Source organism: Struthio camelus, chromosome 9 (assembly GCF_040807025.1).
Source record: "Struthio camelus isolate bStrCam1 chromosome 9, bStrCam1.hap1, whole genome shotgun sequence".
Lineage (NCBI taxonomy): Eukaryota > Metazoa > Chordata > Aves > Struthioniformes > Struthionidae > Struthio > Struthio camelus.
Genome location: NC_090950.1, coordinates 5,140,380 through 5,154,450, shown reverse-complemented (window position 1 = coordinate 5,154,450; position 14,071 = coordinate 5,140,380). Strand labels below are relative to the sequence as shown.

The following is a 14,071-nucleotide window of genomic DNA, read 5'->3' as shown; positions in this document are numbered from 1 at the left end:
GCCGGTGCCGAGGTGGCGGCGGCAGGCGGAGGGGCGGTCAGCGGGCGGTGGCGGTGCCCGGCCGGGCTGCGGCTGGCCCGGGAGCGCGGCCCTGGCCCCGCGTTGGGCTGTGCGGTGGTCTCGCCGCTTCTGAAGAAGGAGGCGCGAAGGCAGTGAGCGGTGCCACCCGGCAGCTGCGCTGAATGCAGGGGGAACGCAAAGCTTTATTCCCTAGCAGTGCTTTACCAAATTACACGTTTCATGATCGTTTCGTAAGTGAGTAGTCGAAGGGGAGGCCCTCCTCCTGGAACAGAGCGGCCTCCAGCCTCTGCAGAGGAAGCACGCTTGAAAAAGCTGAGGTGTCCTAATTTTTCCACGCTGCCGCAGACTGATTTATAAACCTCTGCAACGACGGAGGAACCCCTGAGAGACACGATGAATTGTACCGTTGTTTGATCTTGAAGATACAAGAAACCCTAAGGTGGGTCGGTTGATTCTCCCGTTGGGCTGCGACGGGCGCGACGCCTGCCGCTGCCGCGGTGAAAGAGTCCGTTCAAGTCTTAGCTCTTGTTCTTGCTCGGACACGGAATGGGCTTGAAGGTTGTTTCGGTGTTCTCCATCAGGACGAGGTCATACCTGCACAGCTGTGGTCTGCATAGAAAGAACCGACCCAGGCTTAACATGAAAGATGTGCCTGCCTTCTTGTATCGCTTTTCCAGTCAAGCCTTCCAGCCTGCTGGAGGTTTATCTAAAATAAGGAACGTTTTCAGGACAAGCGGAAGGCTCCTAAGGGGAGGTGATATTCCAGCGTGACAGAGGTCAGGCGTGCTTTGAGCGTATTTTCATTCTGTTCTACGTGCGGGGGAAAGGGAGTGCCCGGAGGAGGGAGTTGCAGGAAAAGGACGTTGCACATTGGATGTTCCCATTCCTTTCCTTATTCTGAGACTAAGGGAAGGGCAGCAGACCTTTATGGACCTGAAAGAAACATATTCCGCAGCTCGGTCCTTTTTTGCTTCCCCCTTCTCTGTGTGCGATATACAATCCTAGTTTTAACACACGTTTAAAGTGTGTCTGGCCTGATGTCCGCATAGTTTCCTTGCACGCAGGGTCACCGTGAGAGGTTCTATACTCACTGGGCTCAGGCAGAGATCTCCTCCTTCAGAAGTGTCCCCAAATGAGGGAAACTTAAGGGTATGACCACATGGCGGGTGGAGGTTAGTGAGGTGACTGAAGCCACTGAAGAAATCTCATGAGCAAATGATGGGGTAGGTACCTCATGCTTGTTGTGGGCAGTCAGTGCTTCAGGGCACAGTGGCCAGCAGCTCCCAGTTACTGGAACTTCAGGATTAAATTAATCTCCCTGTTTGTCTGGATATAGCAAGTGACTGGGATATAAAAATGTGTACTGGGGGCTGGACATCTGCATTTACCTGAGAGTCACATCTACTTTCAGTCCGCTTTTCAGGTTCGGGCACCTTATCTTTAGCTACACAAAGGCCAGAAATTTTCTTAACCAAAGGTTAAAGGGTCAAACCACAAATTATTTTTTTTCAATACAGTAAGACAAGCTCTGTTTTCAAGCAGGTGTTCAACTATGGGATTTGTGTACATGCACTACAGGCAGAATTTATGCAAGATAGGTGCTGAATTTTTAAGTGTGAAATAAATGTAATTCTTCTGGACTCAGCTAGGCTAGGAGTCTAGGGGACTCACTCACTCCTGTCTAGTTTGCAACAATAGAAATGGTTTGTTGTCCTCTGCTTACCTTTCTGGATTTGTAATTGACCGTAACCTCATTTGGAGAATCCTGAGTTTGAACTTTGGGCCGATGACAGACCCGGTGGAAAATGTCAAGGAAATTCTTTCTACGTTTTCAAGATCCTGGTCAAATCCAATTAGCAAAGGGATTTGGTTGTACCGCTGAAAAGCTGCAGTTTCTCTAAAAATAAAGCAGACAAGGTGTCACAGAGTCACTAAGATATTAGAAACAGTGCTGGGGAAGGAGGACTATGATTAGTTTCTGATCTTCAGGAAAGGGTTATGGGTTCAGGTCCCCAGACGTGACCCTGCTCTGCCATTTTCGCCCTCGTTCCCGGGGCGGTGCACGGAGGTCTGATGCCAGTTACTTTGGCCCCAAACCAGAATCCTCGCTGCGATTCTGCTTTGCACCCAGGTGGACTAGACTCAGAAATCTGGTCTGTAACAACACTTTATGGCTGAGGTAGCTTTACAAATGGAAGAGTGTACATTGGGGGTGTTCATGTCCCTAACTAAATTTCTGGTAGCGCTCTCTGGCAAGTGCAGCAGACGTGTCTACGAAACAATGCAGAGTTGACCAGAAGTAACGGAGAGTAATCCAGCGTGTCAGGATGGCAAAACAGTACCGGCTTAAAGACAGCGCAGTCTCGCAGGGCTGGGGGTTGGCATTGGTCCTTTCTGACAGAATAGCCAGTCTTACTTTGAGAAGTGCATGGAAACTGCACCAACCTTGGTGCAAAAGCAGCAGAGCTGCTCCCAGGAAAACTGTGGCTGTCCAACACGTTCTTTATATGGCCAGCTGTTGTTTGGCCTCTCTAGCTGACCGGAGTTGCAAATTTCCCTTACAGATGTGCAGAGCGGAGATGAGACTGGAAGTGTATCCCTGTTACAGCATTCAAAACAGCTGGCCTTGTTTAGAAATTTTAGAAAAGTCTGAGGAGTTGGACGAGTTTTAACCTGTCAAAGGTAATTACAACACGTGTGCGTAAGCATGCTGACTGGTGGGCTGTCATGTGCTCAGCAGCGCGCGGTGGGCCTGTTGTGAAACCTCAGAGAGCTATGCAGATTACTCCAGGGCAAGCACGCGTGGCTGACAGCTGCGAGAATATGCAATTGGAGCTGCCACTCCACGCTTGGGAAAACTAGTCGAGCGGGACTTGTTGGCTGAAGTGTGTTTAGTCTCTGCTTGCACTGCTATTTGCATGTCCGCCTACAGACCAGTCATTATTTTGCCTTTTTGCGAGTGTTACGTATTCAGATGTTACATATTCAGGCCCAGGTTCATGCCGGCTCCCTTGGGCACCTAGAGCTGGGACTCAGCCTCTCTAACGGCGTGGAGGTGCCCCTACTGCCAGGGAAGGGACGGAAGGAGGGAGAGAGTGTTCTAAGTGATTTGCTGTCACTCATACATCATCGACTCCGTAAGACTTACGGATTGACTTTAGATTCTGCTTTCTTCCCAGTTTCATCAGCTAATGTAACAATGAAGGCACCTCTTCTGGTATCTTTGTTCCATGTAATAATATCCAAGAAGTAGTGATAAACTGTGAGGTGACAGAGAGAGAGCGTGCGGTTAGACTCCGTCCCGCTTGGTTTCGGGGCTGGTCGGCGCTCTTGCAGAGGCACACGGTGATCACCAGCGCCCTGCACAAGTGAGAGGGGGGTGTGTGGGAACGACGGGAGTCAAAAGCATGCCCCGACTGAGCTAGACCGGATGCGAGCCTGAGTCTCAGGACTGCGCGCAAGCACCAAAGAGCAGCATGTTGTTGTGAAACACAGTGTAGTTACTACCTTCTTATGCTTCGTTCATGTGTTTTCAACAAATTTCCTAGCTCTGTAAGGAAGATGAGCCTGTTCTTGCACATGTCTAACTAGTGCTTTCACAGCAACAAGTATGTTTGCAGTTATGGAATATAATGGCAGGCCTGCAGATGGACCTAATTCTGTCCAGCAGCCACAGGCTGTGTTTCTAAAATGCTGGCTACGATGCCAGTAGCGACTAACCATCTCTCCTTCAGCTGTTGCTGAAGGAGGCAGTACACAAAGAAAAAGCATTTCAGAAATCTTACTTACTACAAAATGGCTCCTTGTCCGCCGTATCAAAAAACATGTTTGTCGCTGGCTGACTCTGTCGTGTGAAATAGCTTTTCCACTTACTGGCATAATAACCTATAGATGACAGCATGAAAATGAAGCAGAAGGTTACTGCACAGGACTGTAAGCAATTAAATAACTGAAAACGCACAATAGGTATTTAGGAAGTGGTATATTGCTTTTCAGCTGCAAGGTAGTAGTACTCTGAAACATACTCCTATGCGCTGTAGACTTATACAAGGGCTTAATTTTACTTGTGTAACTAAAGCCAACTCTGTGTCTAAATATAACTGGTTACTGTTCATCGCTTATTTTAAGATCCATCTTTTTTCACCTCTGATATCCCCGGTCAAGAAGGCTTTTGCAGTACAGAATGAAAATAATCCCCTGAGCTTTAAAAGCTCATTTCTGGAAGCGTCAGAGTTCTGTCAGCATCAACATTTCAGATGTGAGAGTCTGAAGTTGTGCTGTCTCACCCAGGCTGGGACACCTCTGTGGGTGAGCCTCAGGAAAAGCAAAATACCCTTTTTTCGCCTCCTCTCTGCCATTCTTTTATAGTCAGAGAGGGGTGTGTGGTGCTGAAAATTTCTTAGAAAAGATTATATTCTAGCAGGAACATGCCCTTCTCCCTCAAAATCTGCAGCTAATGGACTTCAATTCATTGCTTCTATGATGTCAGTGTAAGGATACCAAGTCTTATTTTGGCTTTTCTAGTTCTGGATCCTTTACCTGTGGATTTCTGCTCTAGATTATAACGTGATTTGACCATACAAAGAGCAGGGGAACCTCTCAGGCCTCTTTTGCCTGCAGCAGGGGCTTGTACCTCTCAAAGTCAAGGCGAGATCATCCCGAAAAACACAATGGAAATAATTTATATGCTTTTGCAAAAGCATAATGTTATAGTAATCCTTTAGCAAAACTTTTGTCACAGTCGCATGGATGGATTAAAAGTTTCAGTAATGGCAGTAGCTACGTTGGACACATGTATTCACAATGTATTCACGTTCCCTGGATTCACAATTCACTTTGCATCTTCCTTACCTAGGATGGGGCATGGCAGAGGCTGAAGTTTCGCAGCTGGTACATTGGCCATTCCTGTAATTTCTGTACGAGTCACACGGGTATGCAGTAATATTGCAGCTCTTTTTCAGGGATGATATGAACAAGAAAACAGACCTCTGGTGGTCACATTTAAAATACTGCAATCCTTAATCACATATAGAGAAGAAATATTTCATTAGCAATCCTTGTGCTTCAGGAAAACAGCATTAATTTACTAGCAAAAAAGGACACAGCAGCGGACAGTCACTGACCAGTCTGAACACAACAGATTAAAATGGGAAGCACTGGACTGTGGCAGAAAAGTAAATGGGCACCAGCCTCTCCCTTTGAGTGCGCTCAGCTCTACCGGTGTCTACCTTAGTCTTTTACTTGCCTACTTTATTTTTTGAAAGCATACTTGTTCCTACTGTTACTGCAGTTCCTGAGGATCCAACTACAGATCCTGCTCCATCTCAGGTGGTCTCTTCTTCTCTCTGAGCCCAGGCATGACAGTTGGATATTGCATATCTTTGGCACAAGACCTTGCCATTTCTGTTCTAAAAAAAAAACTACTTAGAAAGACAGAAGCAATAAAATGAGTTGTTCCATGAGCAGCAAAATAAGTGAAGCCTCGTTTCCTATGCATTTTTGTTCCAAGTTTAGTTTCTTATGTAGATTCACTTGTGCCTGATAAGGGGGAAGTTCACGTTATTGCCTTTCCTTCTGTAAGGTCTCCTCTTCACCCAGCTTTCACAAAAGCAGTTCTGCTGCCGAGCTGGAAAGGAGAAAAGCTTTCTTGCATTCAGGACTAGGGCTCTGCCTTCTGGGCTGCACTGTCTGTCGCTGCTAAGAAAAGCTCCTTGGATTCAGTATAACAGTCTAATCTACACTGCACGTGTCGTGAGTCTGTTTTCTGAACAGGTGCTTGCTGTTGCTAATCGTTGGGGTTTAAACATAGTCATGAAATGAGGGTAAAAATTCACCTGGTGAATTTTTGCATGCAAAATTCATCCCGTTGTGTTTGCGACAGGGAGCGGAAGGACCGCTCCTGACTCATATCTCTCTGCCTAGTGCCCATCAGCTCGATTCCTCTTGTGTCAGCGTGCCACATCGATGCTGGGAAGAGATTGCTTTCATGGCTTCCCAGAAAATTGTTTTCATATATTTTCTAGCAGTGATGGTGTTTCTCTGGCCTTCTCTGCCTTCTCCTGACTGGAAATAGTTTGTCAGTGTTTTTGCAATTCAAGGCTGAATTAATTACCAGAAAATATTGTTTGTGGGCAGCCTGGCTGGTCAGTCCCGCCGTTGGGGTAGAAGTCTATGTGGCCTAGTGCTTCTCTGTAACCTAGTCCTGACAAAAGAAAATATGGGAGGAAGGGGAAAGGATTATTAAACTGTAAAATACAGAAAAAAGAACCATAAGGAAGTAACTGGAAAAAATAACAGTTATTGAGCTCTAGGATGCCTGCCTGTGCAGGAATTTTAATGTCATTTAATGCCATTTATGCAGCAGGCCAAACAGTTGTGACCCAATTGTGTCATTTTAGCAATGGTATCAAATGCTCCAAATAAATCCATGCATGTGAGTCAGCACAAAATTAGTTTTTTTGTTATAGCTGCCTGCAGGAGGGCAAAAGGGATATGAAGTCCAACCGCTTGGAGGGTTTGGGAGAAGAAGAAAGAAGGCAATGAGGTGGGAAAGCCAAGTGCTTCGGGGAGGATGCCTGCGGGGGCAGAGCAGCGGGATTGCATCACGCTGCCAGCCTGGCCGGTGGGTTTGAAGACATGCTGTGCACCAGCTGGGAAAGGCAGGAGCTAAGGTAGGTGCCAGACTCACCCCAGAAGGTGGTTTTAAGCCACATCGGGTGGGAGGAAGGCAGGAAGCATCATGCCAAGCCACCCTCTTTGAGGCTTGCAGGGTACTTTACAGGGCGCTGGGGCATTCTGGATTACTGACCCTCCGTGCAAGGCGTTAAGCTGTGGGGCTAGCTTTTGCGATGCCGTATGCTTGGCTGTGGCCGGACCCAGCAGCGCAGTTAGTTTGGAACGGCTCTGGAGGACCGTGTGATGGGGTAGCAACAGGGGATTCCTGCACTGGAACCCATCCTTGTACTTCTTGGGCCTCCCTCCCCGGGGCCATTCCCTTCATTTCTAGGGAATGCTGCACTCAGTATGGTACAGTACTGTCCAGTATGGTCCGTCCCTGGTGGCTGGGAGGGTTGGCACCTCCCCAGTGGCGGTTGTGTCCACCAGACCCTGATGGCCATATTCAGCTGTTGTGATGAATAGCTGTAAAACAGCATGGTTTGAAATGCAATTACAGCAGCAGCTGCTGAGGGAGTCCTGACCACAGAGTGAGCAACACAGGCCCGCAAAGCCCTTCACAGCCCCGCTGCATCTTGCACCTGGAAGGAAACTATGGTCGTCCTGGGCCAAAGGAGCAAGAATTCCCCCAGCACAGCTGCCTACTAGAGACCCTGCTTTCCTGTGTTCCCCATCAGTCTCTAGGTTTCCTTGTAATGATAAAGAAGTGAAATGTCACTTACCATCGGTGTCCGAATGAATGACATCAACAAACTGTGCGTCTGTAGGATCTAACCTCTCAGTAGGCATCTTCCCTCTGTACAAGGGGCCTGCTGGGTCAAGGCCTGCAACGCAGAACCACGCGCGTGGCATAATTTGAGTACTGGGCAGCTCACGCCACTCACTGTGCGCAGCTATGCCCAAAGCAAAAGGACTGACTGGAGGAAGGGCTTACCGGTGATTCTTCCAAGCTTTCCTTCATACATCTGTCCCACAAAGCCAGAGATATGTGCTCCCAAGCTGACTCCTATCATATGAAAGGAGTCAAGTGATGCTCCATCAATCTGAGATTTGAAAATACCCATGGTCATAGATGCTGGGCACGTTAAAGGCGTAACAATGTCAAGAGGAGGAATGTAAATGTATCTCCCTACTTTTTGCGTATTTTTTCGTAGTATGTGCTCCACTCTGTATAAATATCCCCCCTTTCATCCCTTTGATCATCCCACAGTGCAACAACTGCTCATGCTGAGGCCCTTGAGAGAGCTGAGGAGAACAGTTCAGGCAACCGTTGTGTTTTCTTGGGGCAGTGACAACACGTGTGGACAGGAACAAATATTCATGGACCCCATGAGTATAATTCCAGTTGCCAGCATGTGGTTTCCACAAGGCATTAGCAGGCACAGAAAGTCTAATAAACCCAGAGCCTTAGTTATGCACCTGGATGACAAGAGCTACTCGAGTTAGGGGCCAGTTCTCTGCAGCAACAAGAAGTTTCCCTGTACTTGTGAGATGGGTTTTTACCTTTCACAAACATTAAAAGGAATTGATATAATTTTTGAGCAAGTTACCAGTACAGAGAAATAAACAGAACTGAAAAAAAATAATGTTTAGTGAAAGCTCAAGTAAACATTACAGCCAAATGTATTAAATAAATGGAAGTCAATCAACCACAGATGCGTTTAGATCCTGGTCTTGCATCCAAATATAAGCATGATCATGGGAAAAAAATGCTGTAAGTTCCAAGTGTCGTCACTTCTCGTACCCACTGCATAGATGTGGAAATTCAACAGTCTATTTTTTTTCATGGAGAGGCTATAGCTTAGTACACTAAGATGTGTACTCGTAATCCCTCTTCTGCCCAGTTTAGGGCTGTCTAGTTAAAATAGTTCACTCCTATCGCAAACAAAACTGCAGTGTAGTCTCCAGGGCAACTCTTAGCAGTGGCTATAATGAACATGTAAAAACCCACTAAAAACCAGTGCCCAAGTGTCCAACTTGGGCATCTAATGTCATAGTTGACTGTGTCTGTGCAATGGCAGCTAGAGGAGCTGCAAACTGTAGCTGATGCCCGTAAGCTGACTTTTGGACATCCAGAACATGGAAATCAATTCTCTGTGCATGTCGAAACAAATCCTTAAGAGTTTCATATCCAGAAATGTAGAGACTTAGAGTAAAAATGGAATATTACAACAGAATACCAACATACCAAGACCCAGGATAGAATTTGGCACTGCAGTATAGTTGTACTTACAAGAATGAATATATCCCTTTTTAGGAGTGTCTTTTCCCAGACATCCTGCTGTTTTTAAACACTTCCTTTATGGCCTTTACATATTGTGCTTTAATGGCTATGTAATATTTTGAATATCTGACTTACCAACATTCCGTCAATAAGTTTCTTCAAAATCTCCGCAACTTTCTTGCAGTTTCTGGAAGCATTGCTATATATGAGAGTTGTTGCCCCACGGTTCCAGTCCACAAGGATGATGTTCATGTCTTCTACAGAAAGCAGGAGATGTACCAAGTCAGGAATCCACAGCGGGGGAGAGCCTGTGAGTTGGTATCCATGGATAATGAAGGTAGTTTTCTTGGTTATATCTAGATACTTGGAGGCTGTTGAATTGAGCTGTTCAGCACAGTTTGGGTTCTGCCTGGTGTAGAGCATTAGCTTCACTTTGAGGTCTGTCCCTATTAAAGCGCTGCCGAGGTGGAGACTTGTAAACGCAGGGCATGCTTCCTCAGGATCTGTAAAGAGCACAGCATGGCAATCCTGAGGTTAGTGCTAAGAAACACCTTGGACTTTTCTACCTGCCAGCTCTACACCGGCTGGAGAACATGCATTGTGAGCTCCCTGGGCTGGGGCTGCTCCTTTCCTCTCCATCACATTCGTGACTCAAGTTACCCTGAAAATGAGGTTTTTTTTGCCATATTGGGACAAGGCCCTTCATTGCCAACCAGTGCCTTCTGTTAAAGAATATATCTCCCTGTTCTTTTAGCTGCCTTTTGCCTTTACCCCTCGTAGCCCCTTTGAGCAGTACTTTTCAGGGCCAGACTGCAAGTATACCTTCTGGAAAGAGCATTCCCTGAAACAGCACAGTTCTGCTTCCACCAGCAGCTGGGAGAGAGCGTGGGATCTCTCCAAAAACCTTGTTAGCATATGTGCTGCCTCTGTTGGATGGATGGGAGATGAACCCAGCAGGTCTGCAGCTGTACCTGGTCCCATGAATCCCCCGGGTGATTGTGTGGCTGCTCATTTGACTCAACTCTCCATTCACATAACCGTTCTTACAGAAGGTTCACGTGGAAGGGACTAGGCTCTGGGCGCTTGGGCTGTATTCCCAGTTTTCCATAACTGATTCCGAACACGTGTGCCCTGCCAGAGCGCCTCGGTATTTACCTGCACATTGCTAATAAATAGCATACATCCCTCCCGGAAAGGGCTATCTTGGGATTTAACAGCCATATTGATGTCATGGTGTCTCAAGTCGGGAAGCTGACCTCCATCCAAAGGAAATATTTTGAGACCTCTAGCAGCTAGCATGGTTGCTGTATCAGTCTGAGAGCACGCCCAGATGCTCTGGACAAGTTGCAGGGTGAAGAGATTCCACTATGTTTTGTTTATAAGGAACCCCAGCCTGGAGCTGACGTGCCGCATGGCATCCTGCTGTTGTGAGGGACAGCTCAATGCTTCATTTGTGCTTGCAAATGCAGCCTGCTGTTTCAAACCGTGAAATGGGACACCCTTTGACTGCATGGGAAGTGTTACCAATTTCGCTTTATACAGAGCTGGAGAGCTCCTGAATTTTCTGTAACTGCTGCTTTACGTGGTGGTCTCTGCCATGTGAAAGCCTGTCTTTGTTCATTGCTTTTCCAGCAGGCCACCAGCAGAGCCTTCAGAGTCCAATATAGTCTCCAACAGGGAAATGGCAGTGAATCAAATGAGTGTGTCTCCTGACAGACACCACTTATGAAGGCCCTTCCAAGTTTTGTAGCCTCTCCCAGCCTCACAATCCTTCTCCCTCACCCCCCCGCCCTTGTTTTATTGAAGAACCTTGTGGGAGAGAGTGCCACTCACACACATACACCCTGGGCAAGAAAAAGTGTTCAGGCTGCAGTTGCTAGAGAGATCTCCCAGACCTTTGATGCTTAAAAGGCAGTGCAGTAGGTGGAAGAAGTTTAGAAAACCTACAACTGTAAGCTAAGTGTGCTCTAGCAGATCTCCTGTACCCTGTGCGTTTCAGTTTTTAAATGATGAATCTGTTAAAATTATACAAGGAACTTCCCCTCTCTTCCTCCTGTGGAAATCAGAAGCAAGGGAGTGATATAAATGCTATGTACCGAGTACATAAAATAATCTGTTCAGTTGTCACAGGTCTCCTAATTAATTTGTAAAAGCCCCCAGAACTCCTGAATAAATGTTAATGGACAAAAAGGATGTTGCAGTTAAGTCCAACTGGATATTTTAAATTGCTATCATCAATTCAGAAATAAATTTTAATATTTGAAATCCATGGAGTCCTTCCTGTATAAGCCTGTGGTAAAATATGAAAAGTAGGACTGGAGCAGTGGAAACTGAACTCCCAGCTAGGCCCCGTGAATATTTGCTGAAATGAGTGGCCTTTAAATCAGGGTGTTCTGCCACTGTAATACTTTGAGCAGGACTTTGAGTGTGACTCTGGGCCCTGCTTGCAGGAGAAACAGTGACCGAGGTGCCTGTCTCCTGGTCTGCCTGCTCTCCCCGCTGCCTTAGAGTGCCAAGCTACTCCGGAGAAATGCGGGAAGAGTTCTCTTATTAGACTGCTTATTTGGCGATCTCAAAGTAACTAGCAGACACAGGTGATCATTTTTTGCTGACATGCATCAGTGTACATAGTGATACTCAGTGAGGGTCCTCTAGCTACTACTGCGATATAAAAAATACAATTATATTTATTTTTGATTAAGAACTAGATATTGTTTTAGTTATCATAGTGTTATTGCATAGTATTGTTCATCATCTTTACTGCCACTGAAGCTGTAAAAACGCAGGCAGAAATGCCAGGCAAGAATTACTTCTACGTGCTACGAGATTGCACTCATTGCTTAATTTGTTCCTATAGCTCCTGCATTGTGCTGAGACTTGCCCAGGAGAGTACTGTTAGTCACCAGAGCAGCCCAAACCTTCTGGTAAAGAAGAGCTAATTTTAAGGAGCTGATTGGCATTTCCTGATGCCTAACCCAGGAAGTGTTTAAAAAGCCTTGTGAGATCTGCATCAAATCTATTACATTTGTTCTATTTTGATGAACAAAATCAGATCAGTGCTGATTGTGGGGGAACCTGCCAGCTTCTCTTCTGGCAGGCTGGTACGTATCCCAGACTCCTCCACCATGTGTTAGGAAAGCTGGCACATGAGGACAGCCAGTTACGCTGGCTTTGCTCTTCATTCTGACAAGAACAGTGACTCCTACCCAAATGGCTGAAAAAGTCTTTCAAACTTCAGCATGAGTTCTCTGATGAGGCAACAGACTTATTGTGATTAATTCTGCAAGCAGACCGAGTGAGTGAGGTGGAAACTCACACCCTCACACTGTACTCACCTGCATCCAGCAGACCACTTCTCTCCAGGAAAGGTAAATAAATGCTGCTGGCAATTAACCCAGTGTCCCCTTAACTCACTCCTAGCCCTGCCTTGGTCATTAGCTTGCTGGACAGCCTCAGACAATTCATTTTTCTCCCTGTGCTTAGTTGTCTTATATATATCAAATAGGATGGCAAACACCTGTTTCCTGTGCAAAGTGCTCTGATAGCTCAGCACCCTGCAGCAGATGGCATGCAAATCTATTAACTGAAATTCCTGTGTGGGAGATGGCCATCTTCATGTCGAGCTTGAGATCAGCCTCAGATGCCCTACTGCAGCAGGCAGGAAATCTTCAGAATAGCTTGTTCTTTTGGACACAGTGGAAAGATGGGAGCGTCCTCCTCATGAGGATGTCTCCAGGCAGACCCCGTAGTCCTTTAGCACAGTCAGTGCTACTTAAGGCCTGCGTTCCCTTGGTCTCTCTCATTCCTTTCTTGAAGATGACGTTCAGAGACTTGTTCTTCTTTTCTCCTGGATGTTCATCCTATGGACAAGCAAGGCCTACCATAATGATGGTTTTGGGATGTGATCTTGAGGCCTTGTGGCACGAATAGGTATCATCTGAACTTTTTAATCTCATCAGTATATCCACTTGCAAAGTGAATTCCAAAAGTTTTTCACTTCAGTGGGTCAGATTTGTAGTTACCCTAGCTCTGATCCTTGGAAGACTGTATTGCCACACAGAGCCCACTGCAGGGGCTGTTTACCCAGTCTGCACCCTGTGCCATCCTCAAAGAAATGTGTTGCTGCTTCTGTCTGCCTGCAGTTTCACTGACTTTCAAAACACCATCACCTTGCTTGGAGTTTACAGTTTGTTTCAAAAGACTAGTCTTGTGCATCAGTAACGAAGTCTTCAGCTTTAGGCACGCTTCACCACCACACAGCAAAACTCAGTAGCTTTATCAAAAGATTTCATCACTTTTCCTTTCACCTCTTATATGGTCTTCATTATGTGACTAGGTTTCCTTGGTGCCTCTTCACACCATTTTCTTTTACCACTTATTATTTCCACAGTTCCTACTGTAATTGTTCCGTCAAACTAAGCAAAAATGAAACCCCAAGATTACTGCAGGGAACCTGATGAAATGCTGGTCAGTATTTATATGAATGCTGTTGTGTTTTTTTTTTTTTTCACTCTTGTGTATCTTCCCTACAAAGCAGAGAGCTGTAACATGACTAACCAAGCCACTTGCTCCCATGTGTATGCTAACAGAAGGCAGTACATTTGTTTATTATTATACAGGATTATTCTTGATGAGGCTGTGAGGATATCAAATGAAGTTTTGTGTTTATTAATGCCAATTTATCCTTTGCAATATTCACTATGAAATCCTTCATGTCTGTCATAGGAGACGCTGTTGGAAAGAAACACTCTTCTCTGAATATTTCAAACCACATTTTCAGTGTCAATGTATAGTACTTTCATAAGATAATTTTTGCAAAGTGAGGAAAAGATAATAAAAATTGCATCCAGTTTTACAGTCGGAACTCTCAGAGGGGATTGCATTCGTGTAACCAGTATAGTTTGCGTTGCCAAAATAAATAATAGTGAAAAACCCTGCACAGTAACTTTGTAGTGAGTGCAGAGGGTAGGTATGTTCATGTTTCTGCAAAGCACAGAAAACATGTTTTATTTGACAAAAACATTCAAAACAAATGGTTGATTTCCTACCTGTTTTCACCCCACAGGAAAGGTAGATGAACGTGACATACAGCCTCAGCATATGGACTTCCACATGGAACTTCTACAGGTAAAAGGTTCTAGGGATCCCACA

The 14,071-nt window shown here is 45.8% G+C and overlaps 2 protein-coding genes across 4 annotated transcripts in view; one reads left to right on the top strand and one right to left on the bottom strand.

The window, feature by feature from the left end:
* Positions 1-456: 456 nt before the first annotated feature.
* On the bottom strand, positions 457-14,020 carry LIPH (lipase H). The gene is given in 11 exon segments (XM_009690504.2): positions 457-630; positions 1,745-1,918; positions 3,170-3,281; positions 3,811-3,906; positions 4,873-4,898; positions 4,900-5,038; positions 6,134-6,223; positions 7,419-7,520; positions 7,631-7,739; positions 9,056-9,423; positions 13,969-14,020. Coding segments are annotated over 11 exon segments (1,359 nt in total). The 3' UTR covers positions 457-539.
* Positions 9,231-14,071, top strand: part of CEP63 (centrosomal protein 63) — a 37,372-nt gene continuing 32,531 nt past the window's right edge. For all 3 annotated transcript variants that reach the window (XM_068954887.1, XM_068954893.1, XM_068954886.1), the window contains exons 1-2: positions 9,231-9,257; positions 13,986-14,047. The gene's annotated coding sequence lies outside the window, so the exon portion shown is untranslated. The remainder of the gene's footprint in view (positions 9,258-13,985; positions 14,048-14,071) is intronic.